At 41.8% G+C, this 17,633-nt stretch overlaps 1 protein-coding gene across 6 annotated transcripts in view; it reads left to right on the forward strand.

Moving 5' to 3' along the window:
• The window catches only part of DOP1A (DOP1 leucine zipper like protein A), a 56,267-nt gene that overhangs the window by 13,108 nt on the left and 25,526 nt on the right, over positions 1-17,633 (forward strand). For 2 of the 6 annotated variants that reach the window (XM_088665928.1, XM_088665929.1), the window contains exons 4-16: positions 357-527; positions 1,433-1,622; positions 2,583-2,681; positions 3,975-4,074; positions 6,102-6,211; positions 7,502-7,610; positions 8,541-8,661; positions 10,313-10,432; positions 10,950-11,064; positions 11,809-11,838; positions 13,173-13,403; positions 14,021-14,654; positions 16,733-17,007. In XM_088665928.1, the coding sequence (XP_088522054.1) occupies positions 357-527; positions 1,433-1,622; positions 2,583-2,681; positions 3,975-4,074; positions 6,102-6,211; positions 7,502-7,610; positions 8,541-8,661; positions 10,313-10,432; positions 10,950-11,064; positions 11,809-11,838; positions 13,173-13,403; positions 14,021-14,654; positions 16,733-17,007 (2,305 nt within the window). Of the gene's footprint in view, positions 1-356; positions 528-1,432; positions 1,623-2,582; positions 2,682-3,974; positions 4,075-6,101; positions 6,212-7,501; positions 7,611-8,540; positions 8,662-10,312; positions 10,433-10,949; positions 11,065-11,808; positions 11,839-13,172; positions 13,404-14,020; positions 14,655-16,732; positions 17,008-17,633 lie in introns of those variants that run through there. The other 4 variants (XM_035109496.3, XM_035109497.3, XM_088665930.1 and 1 more) reach the window with 3 other exon arrangements.

Below are 17,633 nucleotides of genomic sequence, written 5' to 3' on the forward strand. Positions count from 1 at the left end.
AACATGCTTATTAATAAAGACATGAATGATTTTCAGCTTTTTAGCTATGTTTTTAAATTGTAGCTTTGTATTCTCATGTTTCGCTGGATAATCTCCACAAATGTGACACATATTCCATTACTCAATGTATAGTGTCTCATTCAAAACAAGCCTCTCTGTTGGGTAGGATCTCTTGGGAAATGGTGATGATGTTCAGAAAATTTGCTAGTATTGTGAGATGGATCCGGAGATTAAGCAGCCTTTCTCTGTGTTAATTGGTTATCCTCATATACTGAAAAATACCCATATAAACCAGTCCAGCCTCTCAGTACCTGCCATATTACCCTTTTGTATCTCTGTGTTTTCCCCCGAAACAGTTCTGGGCTTTTCCCTCTTCTTGCCAATGCTGCTATGTCTGTCAAACCAGCATTACTCAGTCTGTATGAAGTTTATTACCTTCCTTTGGGCAAAACGTTGAAACCGGGCTTGCAAGGATTGTTAACTGGGATACTTCCTGGCTTAGAGGAAGGTTCAGAGTATTATGAGAGGTAAGGCTGCGGGCTAATGTAATACCACTGTTATAAAATCTTGTGCATTGTGAAAATTTCTAAGATGCTAATCTAAACTAGTTGTCCCTGGATGCAAACTCTATAGGTAGGGCAGAGAAGAGGTGGAGGTGGATCACTCTGTACACAAAGGAGGATATAGTCTAAAACTAGGCATTCCCAAAGCACAGACTCTCCAGACTCTGTCACAGAATTGCTGCATCAGACCTCCAAGAATAAGTTAGCACTGGGGATGTTTTTTCATCCCCTGATGAATGTCCTGAGTGATCTTGAGATGGAGAATGAAATCAAAGAAGCATCCAAAGGAGAAAGTTCTATAGTAATTGGTGACTCTAGTTACCCTCATGTGCATGTTCCAGTCACAATAAAGAGGTAAAATTCCTAGATAACGCTAAATAACTGCCATAGAGCAGCCAGTTATAGAACAGGTAAGAGGAATGGCAACTCTGTACTTTATCTTCAGTTGTTGCTGGGACCCGGTTTGAGATGTAATCATTGTTTGGTAAAGTGACCATAGTGTTATCACCTTCAACATATATGTGAGTGGACAGTTGCCAAGAGGATCAAACACATCTGAAGTCACATTTGACTTCAAAAGAGAGAGCCTTTATAAATGAGGGTATTGGTAAAAAGGAAGCTGAAAGGGTAAGTCGAGTGAGTCAAAACTTTCCAGTACAAGCACAGCAGTGAAAACAATTTAAAACTACCAAGAAAGAAACTTAAATATAATGTAGCAGGTACAACTTCGACCAAGTTGGTGTTTTTTTCTTCTAATGGCCTTCTGTTTTAATTGAGGTAGGTCAGGTATATCAACCCAGATTTTTGAGCCTTCCAGATTTATTTATTCACTGTTTTACTTCCACACACTCTTGTTGCTCATGCCACAGAACCAACACTCTGCTGGAGAAGGTAGCTGCCGCAGTGGACCAATCAGCTTTCTACAGTGCACTCTGGGGTAGTCTTCTCACTAGTCCTGCTGTTCGGTTGCCTGGAATTACTTATGTCCTCTCCCATCTAAACAGGAAGCTTTCCATGGAAGACCAGCTTTATATAATAGGCAGTGACATTGAACTGATGGTAAGTCAGCAAAGTTTCGTTTATGGAATAGCCCAGCCCCAGTTCTTCATCTTCATCACCTTTTGAAATAGCTATTTCCTGTTTACTTTCTAGCAGTAGGTGAAATTTTAAAAATGCTGATATAAATTATGAGAATACTTTCAAAGTATGGCATTTCTTTGCCCATCAGACCGAACCAAAGAGCATGCTTTAAAGTTAAGCACATTTTAAAGGCACAGCGAGAGGATTAAGCATTTCCCATTGAAATTGGTAGGACTTAAAAGAGCTTAATGTTGGCTTGAGAATTTTGCTTGAGAAGCCAAGTAATCCTTGATACTTTTCAAGTAACTTAGCGCTTATGAGTTCAACATTTTAAAAATCTTGTTTCTGAAGGTCTGTGTTTTCTGTGTTTTGTTTTCTAAAATAGCATTCAACATTTTTTTTCACAGCATAGATATGGCCAAGTATATCTAAAATGATTTAGATTTTGAGTACAGGGTTTGTGTTTGTGTGAGGAAATAGTTACATTTTCTGGTATTTACTCTGTGAGGTGCCATGGTATTATAGGACTGAGTATCTGATATTAAGTGTTTTCGTAATTTTATTCCCACGAACCCTACATTACTTGCGTTCTTTCCATGTTGCTTGATATTGACTCAGATCAGGTCAGATTCCTCAGAGATTAGTTCACAATCTCTGAGCATTGTGGCTCCTTTGCTTGCTTGCTTGCTTGCTTGGTGTGCCTCTTCCTTCCCTCCAAGACCACTGGGCATTCAGACATAGGATGAACATGTGTAAAAGCCAATGTCCAGATTCTGTGGAGGGAAGGAGGGCACAGTCATGCTTATCCTGCTGTGCTTAGGGATAGAATCATCCTAACTGGACCGCTAGTTAAAGAAGTCTGTGATGTTTGTGTGCATGTGCAGAAAAAAAAAATCAGCATTGCTGATTGTGCCTATACTAATGGTAATTTTATTTCAGGTGGAAGCAGTAAGCACCTCAGTGCAGGATTCCAGTGTACTAGTACAGAGAAGCACACTGGACCTGATACTTTTCTGTTTTCCATTCCACATGAGTCAGGTAAAACACTGCTGAATGAGTATTCCGTGAATCACTCTGTTGCATATACGTATTACCCATGGGTGCAGTCTTCAACCAACATTTCTTAAAAGACTGCCCAAGATTTGAATAATAACATGTTCTGGTGTAAGAGATGAACTCTCCAGCCAAAAATCTCTTAAATACTTTGGCTTACTCCAGAGGGTTCCCTTCATGCATACAATACCCATTTTTCTTTCTGGTGGCAATCCCTCATGCTGCAGGAGTCCTGAAAGTACCCCTGGATTTTAGTAGTGGCTTTTCAGCCATTATAGGAGGCCCCTGGATAGGAGAGGCTGAAAAGACTGTGTGTGTTGTTGTTGTAGTGGTGGCGGTGGCAGTAGTCCTTTTTCTGCTGCTACCTTTGCTCATGATTTTGGCCCTTGTGATATTTAATTATGTTTCCTGGTATTAAAATAACAAACATAGGAAAAGTTTTGTTCTTTAATCAAGTTTTTTCGCCGCCTTTGAAAGTGCAAGAAATGCTGTATTTGGAAATTTATGTCTTAGTTCAAACAACTGCATTGTTTAAGACAATTGTTACTGTGTGTAACATAATGTGTGTGGTAGTTGCACACACAGATGGAAATGTGCATCAGAGCTCTGAATCTGAGAAGAGATGACCAGAGCAGACCATTTGAGTTCATGCATTATATCGGCAACTCTCAGGAATACATTATTGAAATAGCAATATACAACTTTTGCAAACGAGTAGTGTTACTTGGCATTGACTGAAACTTGGTAATTAGCTGGCTTGTATTCTGTGTCAGCAAAGTTGTGAAGGTAAGCAAGTGAATATAAGCTATTTATTTGTCTTAAAAATAGATTGGCCAGCCCAGACTGCCTCTGATATCTTTGATCATTCTTTTGCTTATATTAGATCAATATAGTGATCAGCATTTAACTCTGCATTAAAGTTGTGTGTTCAGGGGAAAATATTCTTTATTTCTCCCTGGTGATTATTTTATTATCATTGCAATGTAAAATGTTAGGGTTTGCTTTTGGTGTACTTCATCAGATTAAATCGCAGGCTGCAAGGAGAGATGCGGTTGTTGTCTGCTGGTGCCGACAAAGGCACAAGCCATTTAGGAGGGGGTGATTAAAAACAGGCAGCCTAGATTTTATTTTATTTTTGTCAGATTCCAGATCTCAGCCTGTATGTGAATCCACAGGTACTGGGATGTGAATAAAATATTTTTTCCTCCTATACAACAAAACTCTTGAATGTAACATCTGCTGCAGTTTGTTGTTTAAATGTAACATTCCCAATTTTAGGCGACACGCCCAGACATGATCAGAATTCTGTCAGCATCTCTTCATGTAGTCCTGCGCAGAGACATGTCACTCAATAGAAGGCTTTATGCCTGGCTTCTAGGTAGGTGCGGGATTTATATTTTAATAAAATCAGCTGGTACCTCATTGTATCTGTAACATTGTAAACCACCTTTCATTTCAGTACAGTCATACCTCAAGTTGCATCTGCTTCAGGTTGCGTCTTTTCAGCTTGTGAACGCAGCAAACCCAGAAGTGTTTACTTCTGGGTTTCGCCGCACGCACAGAAGCGTTCTGCGCGCTTTGCGCACACACAGAAGTGCCACTCTGGTTGTGGACTTTTCGGGGTGCAAACAGCACCCCGGAACGGATCATGTCCGCAACCAGAGGTACCACTGTATGTGCAGTTTTATTTTGGACTAAAGTTTGTTGCGGAACATTTTGAATGTTCCTGTAGCTATTGCTGTTGTGTTACGGCTGACTAAAGATACAGTAAATTTATAATTTATTTGTAGTTTATAATCTGACTCTTAATTCACAAGAAGTTTTGAAGCAGGGAATTTTTTTTTTAGTGCACTCCTAAAAATGCAGTGTATAACATAAAGAGTAATGGTAACTGAACCAGCAGCTTATCTCCGCCAGCTGTTAGCTAAATACATACATACTGTATAAATTTCTGCCATATTAGAGAATAAAACTCTGTGCTGGGGAACTGCTGCTCCAGCTCTTGGAATTTGCCTTGTGTGGTTCTGCAGGGTTCTACATTGCCTTGGCATCATTTTCATCACCTGCATCAGAGATGGCCAACAGGTTACCCTTCACATGTTCCTGGACCAATTGTTCCACCTGCGCTAGCTGGCATGCTCATGGGTCAGGGGTGATGGGAGTTGTAGTTTAACAACCTCTGGAGGGTATCCCATTGACAGCCCCTCATCTGCATGTAACTTTTTCGGAGAGGCTGTTCAAAACTGAGAGAATGAGGAGGCTTCATTAGTGTGCTTGGCCTGTTCCTCCTTGTCAGACTTAATGCAGACAAGATGGTGATGCTAATAGAAGAGGACCTGCTTGACACTAGAGTCGTGGTTTTCCAGTTGGGGTCCTGCTTCCCTGAATGAGAATTTGGGTGTGGAATTTGGGCATGCTACTGGACTCAACATTGCTCCTGGATTTTCTGGCCTGATTGACAACTCTATATAGCAAAGGATAGCCTGGCTACTATGATAACCAGCCTTTGTAACCTCCAGGCTAGACTGTTGTAATGAACTTTATCTGGGACTACAATCGGAGAGCGTTGAGCCATGCATTGGGATACAAGTAATAAATGAATTTGCCACCTATACTATCCAGCACGAATTGGGATAGCCTATATAAATCAAGTATAAAATGCACATTATTTTATAACCCAGCCTTGCACTAGTAGGCAAAGTTTTCTTAGCTTTAAAATAATAAAACTCAGATTCAAATATTCATACAGAAGCCAGATTGTATTTTTATTAACAAGATTTCCACTGCAGACTGGTCACAGACTGATGTGATGTAATGCTTAACAGTGCAGTCCTATGCTTGTTTACTCAGAAGTTACGGTAGTCTGTTTCGGATTGCAGCCTGAGAGACTGAACTGTGAATCAGGATCTGCCTAGTGGAAATCTCAGCCCAGCTCTGAGCTTGCCAAGAAGCCTTTAGGCATGCCGCCATTCTCAGTCTCAGCAATGCAGAGTGACCTACCTTACAGGATGATTGTAATTATTAGAATGAAATGATGTGTGTGAACCAATGTAAACATTCAAAAGTGCTATATATGAGTTAAGTATTATTGCCATGACTATAGTAGAATTCTTGTAAAGTCTAAATATATATTTCCTCCCATCACTGGAGTGTGGCATCATCCAAAATGCCAGGAATTCCTGTAGAAGTGAAAGTAGCCTGATGTTTTGCTCTTTGTGTTACCACTTGCCTTTTATTAAATTAAATTTAAAATGGTCTTTCCTCTTGCCAACAATATTTGGACGGCAAAATGGTAAGTTATCAGAACTAAGCCATTGTTCTCACTGTTCGTTCTTCTTTACCAGCTTATTTAAACACTGTATTAATTTGCCATGTGCTTATTTTTTCTTTTGCTTTTGCTTGAAGGTTTTGATAACAACGGTGCCATTATAGGACCTAGAAGCACAAGGCATAGCAATCCTGAAGAACATGCTACATACTACTTCAGTACTTTCTCTAAGGAAATGCTAGTTCAGGTAGTTATGCTTTTGATATGTTGTTCATGTGTCCCTTGTAGGTTCTCATAAATGGCTGGTGGGTTCTGTTCAGCTTGGTAGATCACAAATTGTACAGTCTTTCTATAGGGGTTCCTCTTGCTAATGGCAAACGTGCTACCTGATTAGCTGGCTCCAAGCCAAGCCTTTTCACCCATATTGAAAGGATTTATTGTGTTGTGCAAAAGGTGAGACTAGGTGTAGACTTAAAGGTAAAGGGACCCCTGACCATTAGGTCCAGTCGTGACCGACTCTGGGGTTGCGCGCTCATCTCGCATTATTGGCCGAGGGAGCCGGCGTATAGCTTCCAGGTCATGTGGCCAGCATGACAAAGCCACTTCTGGCGAACCAGAGCAGCACACGGAAACGCCGTTTACCTTCCCAATGTAGCGGTTCCTATTTATCTACTTGCATTTTTACGTGCTTTCGAACTGCTAGGTTGGCAGGAGCTGGGACCGAGCAACGGGAGCTCACAGGGATTCAAACCACCGACCTTCTGATCAGCAAGCCCTAGGCTCAGTGGTTTAATAAACATTTGCAAATACTAGGGGAGCATTTTGTTCAAAGTTAATACCATTTTTGGGAAGCAAGCAGTTTGGTTGACTGTGCAAGGAACCAGAAAGTTCTCTTCAACTCTTCTTCTAAAAGCAGTAGCACTGTAACTTTTAAATGCAGGCAATTATCATTCAAAGCAATGTTAGTACAGGAAGACATCCTTTTAAGTACACTCAGTGTATTTCGCCCCCACCCCTGGTCTTCTTGTATTTCTTTTCCTTATAGCAATTTTGGCTCCAACATGCATTGGTAATTCATATTTGTTTCAAGAATTAACTTGATTTTGTGACGGGTGAGGAGAATGATTAGATAGAGGATGCTCAGATGATGGCATGGAGAACCCAGATGTGGCAGACAGGCGGACAAATATACATTCACACTTTCAAGCATTTCTGATCCACAGCTGTGGCCTTACCTTGTATTAATCTTAATGGCATACCCCAGGAATACACTTGAGAGAAGACCGTGGACTGGATCCAGAATGTCCCTTTCATAAACTGAAATCCTCTTCGGGGAATGAAAGAGAGTTAGATCCAGGGGCTGCTCCCACTGAAGAGTGGGGAGGAGGGCAATTTTTTTTGTAGAACTAGGTTAGCATTTCAGGTGCTGTGTGTGGAAATTGGCTGTAGCACCATGAATGGTTTCTTACTCATGCTATGGTCACCGTAGTCTAAACTCTTGTTTCACTTCTTGATTCTAATGTGTTATTTCTTACAGGCAATGGTGGGAATTTTGCAGATCAATGTGTGTGGAGAGGAGAGCACATTGACGCAGGACCTGAAGCCTTTTCGGATTCTTATCAGTTTACTGGACAAACCTGAGCTAGGTAGCTATATGAATGTCCTTGCATGCCAATGGGGTGTTAAATAAGTAACAGTTCATATAGTAGTAACAGAGGGCAAAAGAACAAACAAACACCCAGACATTCTAAAGTACCTCATATGATGAAAAGAGGCATGCACCATAAGTAAAAGAGTAACCTTGAACTTGAAACTTTTTATTCTGCTTCTCTCCTATGCCCATCTGAACAGCTATAATGAAACTTACTCAGTAACAGTTAAAACAGCAGTCTGTGACCAATGCAGTTGTATCACAGAGTTTTGGTAATGCAGTGTTGCATTAGCACAGGAGGAAGAGAAGGTGTTGCTTTGATGGGGTAGAAATGCTCCCCAGAAGTGGTTACAACTGCACTTGGACAGAATTGCAGAATATAAAGCAAGAGTGTTACTGTAGTGTAGCTGCTACCTAGGTCAGCAGGCATGTTTGAGGTCAGATTGCAAGCCCAGAATCTCTCAATTCTGACAATGTAAAGAAAACAAGCACTGGGAATGAATTGAGCAACAGTTTTTGAAATAAATGCGCTTCACCTTTTTCACTTGCAGTTGAAAGGTCATATGCAGTCTTAAAACAAGCTTGCTACGATGCCTTTCAGGTTAAGACCATAGCCTAAATCTTTAATGACAGCAAGCACCTATTAAGTTTTAATGAAATCAACACAGCCATAGAAAACGCGTTACTACGTTGTACTGGCAGTGCCAGGAGATCACATTCCTTCTTAAATTAGTGGTAGCAGCGTCCACCTTTCCAGCAGTTTTCAGTGTGCTTTTAACATATTCCAGCCAAATAGAAAGCACGGATAAAGTGGTGTGGCTTTTTTGTGCATGATTGAATTGTACAATTGGTATAACTGCAGATAAATTGAATTCCGACACTAGCCAGTATATAATGGATGTTTTTTTCCTCTTGTTCCTTTTAGGACCTGTAATATTGGAGGATGTACTGATTGAAGTATTTAGGATGTTATACACTCAATGCAAAGCGGAGCTGGATCTGCAGGTGGACTCCTCCTTCAGCAAGGACCATGCTCAGCTAAGCAGGTGGCTATGGCGAGAGGAAAAAAGAGAAATTCCTTCCTGCAGCCCAGTTTCTTGAACAGCAGCCTTTCATGCAAAATTATTTTGAGAATGTGGGAAGTTGCAATATTAATTTGATATGTCATGCAGGTCAGGGATTGGATCAGATACTGAAAGTCTAGGGCTTGCTGATCAGAAGGTCAGGGGTTCAAATCCCTGCAACGGGGTGAGCTCCCGTTGTTCAGTCCCTGCTCCTGCCCACCTAGCAGTTTGAAAGCACATCAAAGTGCAAGTAGATAAATAGGTACCGCTCCGGCAGGAAGGTAAACAGCGTTTCCGTGTGCTGCTCTGGTTCGCCAGACGTGGCTTAGTCATGCTGGCCACATGACCTGGAAGCTGTCTGCGGACAAACGCCAACTCCCTCAGCCTATAGAGCAAGGCGAGCGCCACAACCCCAGAGTCGTCCGCGACCGGACCTAACAGTCTGGGGTACCTTTACCTTTAAAATACCTGACCAGAGCCAGTATTTTTAGGGAAAGCATTCACAAAGTGTGTGTGCTAAAAGTAGCATATTTATTTGTTGTTACACTTATATCCCACCTTCCCTGCAAGGAGCTCATGGCAGGATACATGCTTCTTCCTCTCTCCAATTTATTTGTGCATCTGTCCTGTGAGATCTTTAGGTTGAGAGATGGTGACACACCCAAGGTTACCTCCCCATAAACTTTACAGCTGAGTGGAGATTTGAACTCTAGCCTCACAGGTCCTAGTCCAACATGCTATCCACAGGACAACACTGGGATATAATTAGTTTATTATTTTTAATTAGATTTATATACTGCCCTTCATTTGTAGATCTCAGGGCGGTTCACAACATAAAAGTACAATATAAAAAAGCACAACGTGCATGGTAAAAATAAGAACAAAAACAAACATATAATTCCCCCTTCCATTTTATATATATATATATATATATATATATATATATATATATATATATATCCCATTAGAGATTAATCAGAGAGCACCTCCTATCCATGAAATTCTCAGAATACATGCTAAGCCAGTGGAAACCGATTATGATGATGATTTAATATTGAAAAGGGAGCCCAAGTAAAGTGTTAAAGCAGCCGAGGTTGGGGAAGAAGACCTTTTTCTCTTTCTACTGTGGATGTGAATGCCTAGCCTGATATTGGTCACAATTCGGTAGTTATGTCGGCTCACAAAGCCTATCCTGTAGTTAGCCACAGAAAGACTTGTTCTCAAAGGCTTCTGCACTGCAGATTTAGGTTCTGCTTGCTTGGTAGCCAGTAACACAGGCTTTGCAATGGATGGGCTTCTCTCTTACCTCTCTGCAGCTCATTCAGAGCAACTCCAGCTGAGAAGCTATACCAATTCATCTCCCTGAGGAAGCTTGTAGTGGGCAGTGTCAGCGGCGACAAATTCTTACATTGTCTACTGCTTTGAATGATTCCGGATTCAGAGGTTTTGCCTCTGTGCAACGATAGCAAAAAAATAAAAGAGGCAGTAGGATTGCAGGAGGGGGGTAAAGGTGGGAAAGTGTGGTAACAAAGGGGGAGGTTGCTGTGAGCGAAATCAGGAAGTAGGTTTGGAGCAAGATTGCAAACGGAGGGATACTTTTGTTCTTAATACTGTTGTTACATTTTTATTTCAGCAAACTGAGGGAAAATAAGAAAACAGCAGAGCTGATTAAAACTGCCAATCTTCTGTTCAATTCTTTTGAACCTTACTATATGTGGGATTACATTGCCCGTTGGTTTGAAGAATGTTGTAGGTAAGTTATATTTCACTGAAGATGCTTTGTGTACTGTTGTGTCCTGGTAGAGGAGCACAATTGAGTTGATACACTTACATTTTTTTAAAAAAAACTGTATCCTGTGATTCTAAGTTGTGCTGTACTGTATAGATCTTTTAGAAAGAGGAATCTCATTATACATCTTTACTTTACTCTTGGTGTCAGTTTCCATGTGCATGTGTGCCGTGTTATGATCCAGTACCTGGTGACTTGCAGCTGAATGTGCGAACTGATTCTGTTGCAAATCATTACTTCGAGGATATGTGTGGTGCTACATCCCTGTCTGTGGTAATTCATCTATCTGACGGGTGTAGGACCTGTGGCCCTCCAGATTTTGCTAGACTACAACTCCCATCATCCCAGACCGTTGGCCCGGCTAGCTGAAGCTAATGGGAGCTGTAGTTCAACGACTTCGGCAGGGCCGAATATCCTGCTAATATTACTAGTTCCACAGCCACACTGCTACCAATGAATAAATTATGCTTTGAATTCATAGGAGGACACTGCATGCCCGACTACAGACTGTGCCTGGAGGTGGTAGTGAACCTGCTGAACTCCCCCTTACCAATTTCTGCCTGCTAGTTGATTTTTTGTTGGATATAGTATCTTTGGTAAGATTTCTACTGCTCACAACTTGGTTCTCCTCCCACTACTCTGTGGTTTTCTAAGCTAGGTAACCCTCCAGGTGGCATGAAATAAGTCTTTAATCCAGCAAAGTGGGCAGGCATTGCTTCCAAAGTGATAGGATAGGGCCTGGGTGGGGAACTTGGGGGCCAAATTGAGCCCTCTGGTCCTTTCTGTCTGGCTCGTATATCTCTCCCCAAGCCATGCCCCTCCTTGCTTGTTTTTGCATGGTTGAAATGTGTCTTCAACTCCGATGACTCTTGCTTGTCTAGATGGACATAGACAGGGATGTCTTGGTATGTATAGAAACTAACTAACCTTGCAGAGCTAAAACTCTTCTACATTGCTCTTCCCACTTTTCCGTCTGGCCTCGGCCTCCTCATAGTCACGTGGCCCCTGGAAGACTCCCCTGAGAGGAAGACATTCCCCTTGCAGTAGGGTCTAAATTTTAAGAATGAGATTTTATCACACAGAGATATTTGATTGTGGGGTCAGCCTCACTTCTTTCTCTTGCATCCCTCATCCTTTGTCTATTACTATGCTAATTGACAGCAGGATATGTGGCGCTGTGATTTCGTTAAACTTGTTAGATAGCAGTAGTTTTTTATGCATGCCGCAATCATATTTCTCTATCAACATTGTATATCTTAATGAAGGCTCTTAGAAATGTTTTTTTTTGCCTCCTGTTATCTCTCCTTTGTCTTCAAACTCTTTGCTTTCTCATTTCAAAGCCTACTAGAAGTATGAGAGTGCTTTGTCAGGTATGACATTCAGACTGTTTTCCTCTTTTGATTAAAAGTGATCCGTTTACATGTTTCTGACAGTATATATTTTGGTAATATTAAATGTGAAAGAATCGTGAATATTTGATTGCCCTCTGTACTGTTCTAGATTTGTTATCGGTTTGTAGTTTTAGAGTGTTTTCAAACAACTGCTTTTTTACACAATAAATGCACCTTTGTTTCTCACTTTCAGCAGACGCACCGAGCTGTGCTTCTCTTGGGAGTTTTATTACATTTTCCAAGCCCTCAAATCACTACAGCTTAATGCAATTCCTCAGATAAGGCTTTCTTTGCTGTTTTAACAGCTGTGTCAAATGTAGATTAAACAGCAGGGAGAACAGCCATCCTTCCTGAAATATTTTAAAGACTGTGCTGCTTACTCTCCTGTGCTTGAACACACATGCAACCTGTTCATTTATAAAGACACATAAGTAGGCATGCTCAGGGGTGCCAACTTGAATAAAAAGGGGGGGGGGAAGTTATGCCTCACCCCACATAATTGATCACATGATGTGGTGCATGGACACCATTTGAATCACAATGCCCATCAACTTGGGTGGGGCTCGACCTCCTCAAATATTTTAGGAGGGGCCAAAGCCTCCCTAGCCCCTGTGTACATGATAGATATACACACAGATATACACAGGTCTGTATTTAGCAAATAGCAGCACAGGTTCTCTAAACATCCCCATGAAACTCATCTTCCCACAGCATGACTATCCCCTGCATATTGTGACTGAATTTGTTAAGTGATCAAGATTTAATATTATAAATTCATATGTATAACATGAGTGATGCCCAGTGTTGTGCCAAGCTAGTTTCCCCTTCCTCTCCTCCCTTTTGCAGCACTCCATGTTCCCCCTGCCATCTGATCCCAGATGTCTCCCACCCCTCAAAAGCAGATTGGATGAGTGGCTAGGAGGCTGTAGGGCAGGCATAGGCAACCTTGGCTCTCCAGATGTTTTGGAACTACAACTCCCATGATCCCTGACTACTGGCCCTGTTAGCCAGGGATCATGGGAGTTGTAGTTCCAAAACATCTGGAGAGCCAAGGTTGCCTATGCCTGCTGTAGGAAGTAGGAGAGGAAAGAAAAGCCCCGTTGCACCACTGGCAGTCCTCCCTGCTAGTGGAGAAACAGAATTGGCTATCACCCCCTGTGTTTAAAAGTTGTTGCTTTTTTAACCAAGTCTTCATTTCCTTTCTTTTTTCAAATTTTGTAAAAATAGAACTATTGAAACTTGTAGCTAAAGTCCGTAGAAAGGATAGATTACAGAAGCCATTGATACCAGTTCTAATTGTATTTTGATGCTAGGAGACCTATATTGAAATACAAACGGAACATCTGCCTCAGCTGCTACTCAGGATGATCTCTGCCTTGACAAGCCACCTGCAGACTTTGCACTTGTCTGAGCTAGCGGATTCCTTGAAACTCTGCTCAAAGATTCTTAGCAAAGTTCAGCCTCCGCTGTTGTCCGCTGGTACTGACGGTGACTTGCAGTTTCCGAGTAGGCGCAGCATCGTCAAAGAATGGGAAGAAAGAAAGGTAATCCAGAAAATACTCTTCTTGTTTCATTAAAAAAAAATAAACAGCTCCAACTTTTGAAAAGGTTGCTTAACTCGCATTCTGTTGCTTTAAAACCTGTGGCCTACTTCAAGAATGGACTGGCTGCTATCTTGCAGGCTTCATATTAGAAAAGAGATAGCTTCGTGTGCCATGTGCACCAGGAACACAGAAAGGCTTAAGAAGTTAGGAATATGCATGCACATTTTTCTTTGTTTCCTTGGAGGTGTAGAAGACCTGCTCTGTACGCACCTGCCAAGTGAAGTGAGACAAGTGGCTTCTAGGAATGGGGCCTTCTTGTGGAGGCACCTTGGCTGTAGGAAACTCTCCCAGAAAGGCCCGTCTGCTACCTGTATGAAATCCCATCAAATTTGATGAGGATCCCTTAAGTGGTGGTGGCAAAAAAACAACAACACTGGGTTGCGGAGACTGGTTTTCTGAACTTACCTGCTCTTAAACTATGAGCAAACAATAAATGCAGTGAGATGTGCAGCTGGTGAAAATGAGAGAACATTTGCTAACACACAAAATGACACGGTTTGCTTTCCACCTCTGATTTTATTCAGTTCTTGCTCCTTCCTTCCTCTTATCTCAATTAGATGCCACCAGTTTCTGCAGAGAACCCAAACGATGTGTTTGAAGATGGTGAAAATCCCCCAAGCAGCCGGTCCTCCGAAAGTGGCTTTACCGAGTTTGTGCAGTATCAGGCAGATACGACTGATGACATTGACAGGATGCTGAGTGGGGGGCCTGGAACAACTGGCCTCCCCATTCTAGGCAGCACTTCTTCAGAGACTGAGACAGTCTCCACTCTGGGTTCTGAGGAAACAATTGTTCAGCCGTCTTCCAAGATGACCCAGGGGACAGGATCTCGAAGTGGGAAGACAACAACAGTTCAGAAGACTGCAATGCAGTGCTGTTTGGAGTATGTCCAGCAGTTTTTAACCAGATTTATCAACCTGTACATCATTCCAAGCAACTCCTTGTCTCGGCCTTTAGCGGCTGAGCTTCAGGAGGACCTCGTCAGGGGGAAAGGAGAGGCTGCACACTGTACCAGAGAGTCACAAGGGGATGCAGCTAAAGGGAAAAGGACCACTAAGAAGACATCACCAAAAGAATACCTCTCTGCCTTCATTGCTGCATGTCAGCTCTTCCTTGAGTGCTCAAGTTTTCCAGTTTACATTGCAGAGGGAAACCACACATCAGAAATACATGCTGAGCAGACAGATATTGGTGAGTAATTTCCTACATTTTTAATCTCCTTCCCATTAAAACTTCCTTTCAGGTTTGATCTTTCACTTTTTGTAAAACCAGTTTTGACTACCTTCTCTCTCTCTCTCTGCACAAACCCAGTTCTCCTATTTTTTATTTTTTATTTTAAAGATGGTTTGATGGGAGGTATACTGGGTTTTTATTTGGGTAATTGTTGGAATTGATTTGCTTCAGACTTAGGAATTTAGCAGGATTGGTGTCTTATCAGTATGTATGTTTGACATTAGGATACATCAGATGTAAATTGAGGCACTTCCAGTGTATTTTTGGTGTAGGTTATTCTAACACTTCACATCTGCTGAAATGCTCTTGCTGCTTTCAATTAATAAGCTCCTGTATTGAGTATCTAATACATATGAAAACTTCACAGCTTTGTTGAAGCATACAAAGTATCTCACCTTTCAAAACTAGGTTTGGGGCATTAGTAGTATTCCGTGTCAATTAGTCTCAAAGAACAGGCAATCATTTCCTCTGGGGCTTCTGAAAGCTTTGTTTTCTGATATCAGTTTCTAGCTGTAGTTCCCCGCCCCCTCCAAAGGCTCATATGGAAGCACTGAAACTGCCTTACCCCAGGTCAGATTATTTGTATATCAATCCCTGGGTTGTCTGCTCTCACTGACACTGGCTCTGCAGGGTCTCAGGTGTAGTTGGGCCTTTCCCACCTCCTGGTCCTATCAGCTAGAGATGTTGGGGGTTGAGCCTGGGAACCTTCTGCATGTGCAATGTAAGGTTCTGAGCTTCTGTTCCCAAGACCTCATCCCCAAAGGGCCCACTGTGAAGCACTTTTGTACAATCCGTCTGAGGTTACTGACACACCCCAACAGCCAACCTGAGGTTTCCATCGTTGAAAGTAGCTCCATTCCAGTGACGGTGATGGTGTGCAGTTGATAGTCCATCTTCCATAAGTGCTTAACTACCCAACTATTTGAGTTTTGGTTTATTATTCTACTCTCTCCAGATGTTGTTAGACTACAACCTTGCTGGCTGAGGTTGATGGGAGTTGTAGCCCAGCAAAATCTGGAGGATGTGACATTGGCTATTCCTACTATATCTTGCCACCTTTTTGTTGTTCAGTTTCATGTCAGGTGTTGTGGGTTTTTTTTTAGCACAGATTATAGTTGTCATGCCTAAGGACCTATATCTATGTTGGATATAGATAAAGAAGCAGAAATAGAAGGGATGATTTTGGAAAGCAGCTAATTCATGGTTGAAGGGCAATTAATTCATTAAGCTTGGGAATTTGATATGTGTACTTAGCCCATGAACCTCCAACCCCTGCTTTCAGTGGAGTCTACAGATCAGCAGGCACATTCAGATCTGATATCTCCATTGAAATAAATGGAACAGTCCATGCGTTGCACACAATAAACCCATTGAAATTAATGGACTTAAACAAGTCATGTCTTCTGATTCAGTTGGTCTACTTGAGTATTACTTAGTTGGATACAACCCCATGTGTGCAAATCAGGCGTACATCTTTGCTCTAGGATGGGGGACCATGTTTGTATTGCTGCCTCCCTTCATTCCTTTTATCATTTTTAGACTGCAATTAATCTCTCATTCCTCCTGTTCAACATTATCTGTGTGATATGGTTGCTTATCATGATCCCTCGAGATCCATTACAACTTTAGATGGCCGTGATCCATTTCAGTATCTCCAGGTTCCTACTGCATATACCCATCAGGATTTTAAAAAATTAAAATATCAAAAAGCAGCCTTTCCATACTGCACCAGAAACTGCTTTTGAACACTGATTTTCAAAAGCAGTCTACCTGTTTTGGGTAGCACAGGGCTGGTCTGCTGTTTGAAAATAGGCCATCAAAAGCCCAGCTAGACATGCAGAGTAAACTGTGATACATTTCTGCAAAGTCTTTTATTTTTGCCCATTCTACTTTTCTCATTAGAGTTTAACCTATTTGAAGTAGCTGGTGGTGGTACAGTAGATATGCAAGATGGAGGGGTGGTAGGGGGGAATAAAGATAATTTTCCAATATAAGAGGAACTGCTTTTTTTTTTAATAGAAGCCCTTTTCTTTCAGATTGTGAAGAAGAGCAGCCCCCCTTGTGGCTCCAGACTCTTATGGGTGCTTGCAGACAAGCCAGTGATTTCAGCATCCAAGGTGTCACTATTTCTTTAATAATGGACTTAGTGGGATTGACTCAGTCCGTTGCTTTTGTCACTGGAGAAAATTTGAATAGTGTGGAAGCACCACAGCCTCTGAGTCCAAACCAAGGAAGAGTGGCTGTTGTGATCAGACCTCCTCTCACTCAAGGCAACCTCCGATACATGGCAGAAAAGACAGATTTTTTCAAGGTACAGTAAAACAGTCATTCAGCTTCTGTAATGATAAAAATGTGCCAGGCAGAAGAACCCCTGCAGCATTTATTTTCACTTCCTACAAAGCCTGGTTAGTTGTTAGGTGGTGGTTTAAAGCAAGTTCTAGCTGGGAAATTAAGCCCACTTCATAACCTATGGTTTGAAGTTGGCTTGTTCAGAAACTTTGAAATCTTTTTTTAAAAAATTGTATCTAGACAAGGTTATGTCCTTAAATTCTATTGATTTTTGGTAGGACTTATGCAGAAGCTTGTCAAGTGGGGCACAGCCACTATGCTAGTGTCCCAGCAGGTGGCTTGTTGTTGCATATTCATGAGGCAGCAGGGAGGGTGGCATGATGCAAACACACCAGCGAGCCAGTCTGGTGCTCCTGCCAATGTGTTAGCACCACACTGACCTCCCTACCACCTCACCCTTCCACCTTCTAACAGTGATCTGCCTACTGGGAAACTAGAACAGCGGTCCTGTCCACCCAGCGACCCACTTCTGAACTTCAGAGGTACTTAATTTCTAAGTGCTGCACCCAAACTTTGCACCTTAGAGACTGTTATCACTGCTTCATATTAAATGAAACTTAATACATTGCTCTGAAGCTCATTAGTCAC

The sequence above is a fragment of the Zootoca vivipara genome, chromosome 3, assembly GCF_965207765.1.
Source record: "Zootoca vivipara chromosome 3, rZooViv2.hap1.1, whole genome shotgun sequence".
NCBI lineage: Eukaryota > Metazoa > Chordata > Lepidosauria > Squamata > Lacertidae > Zootoca > Zootoca vivipara.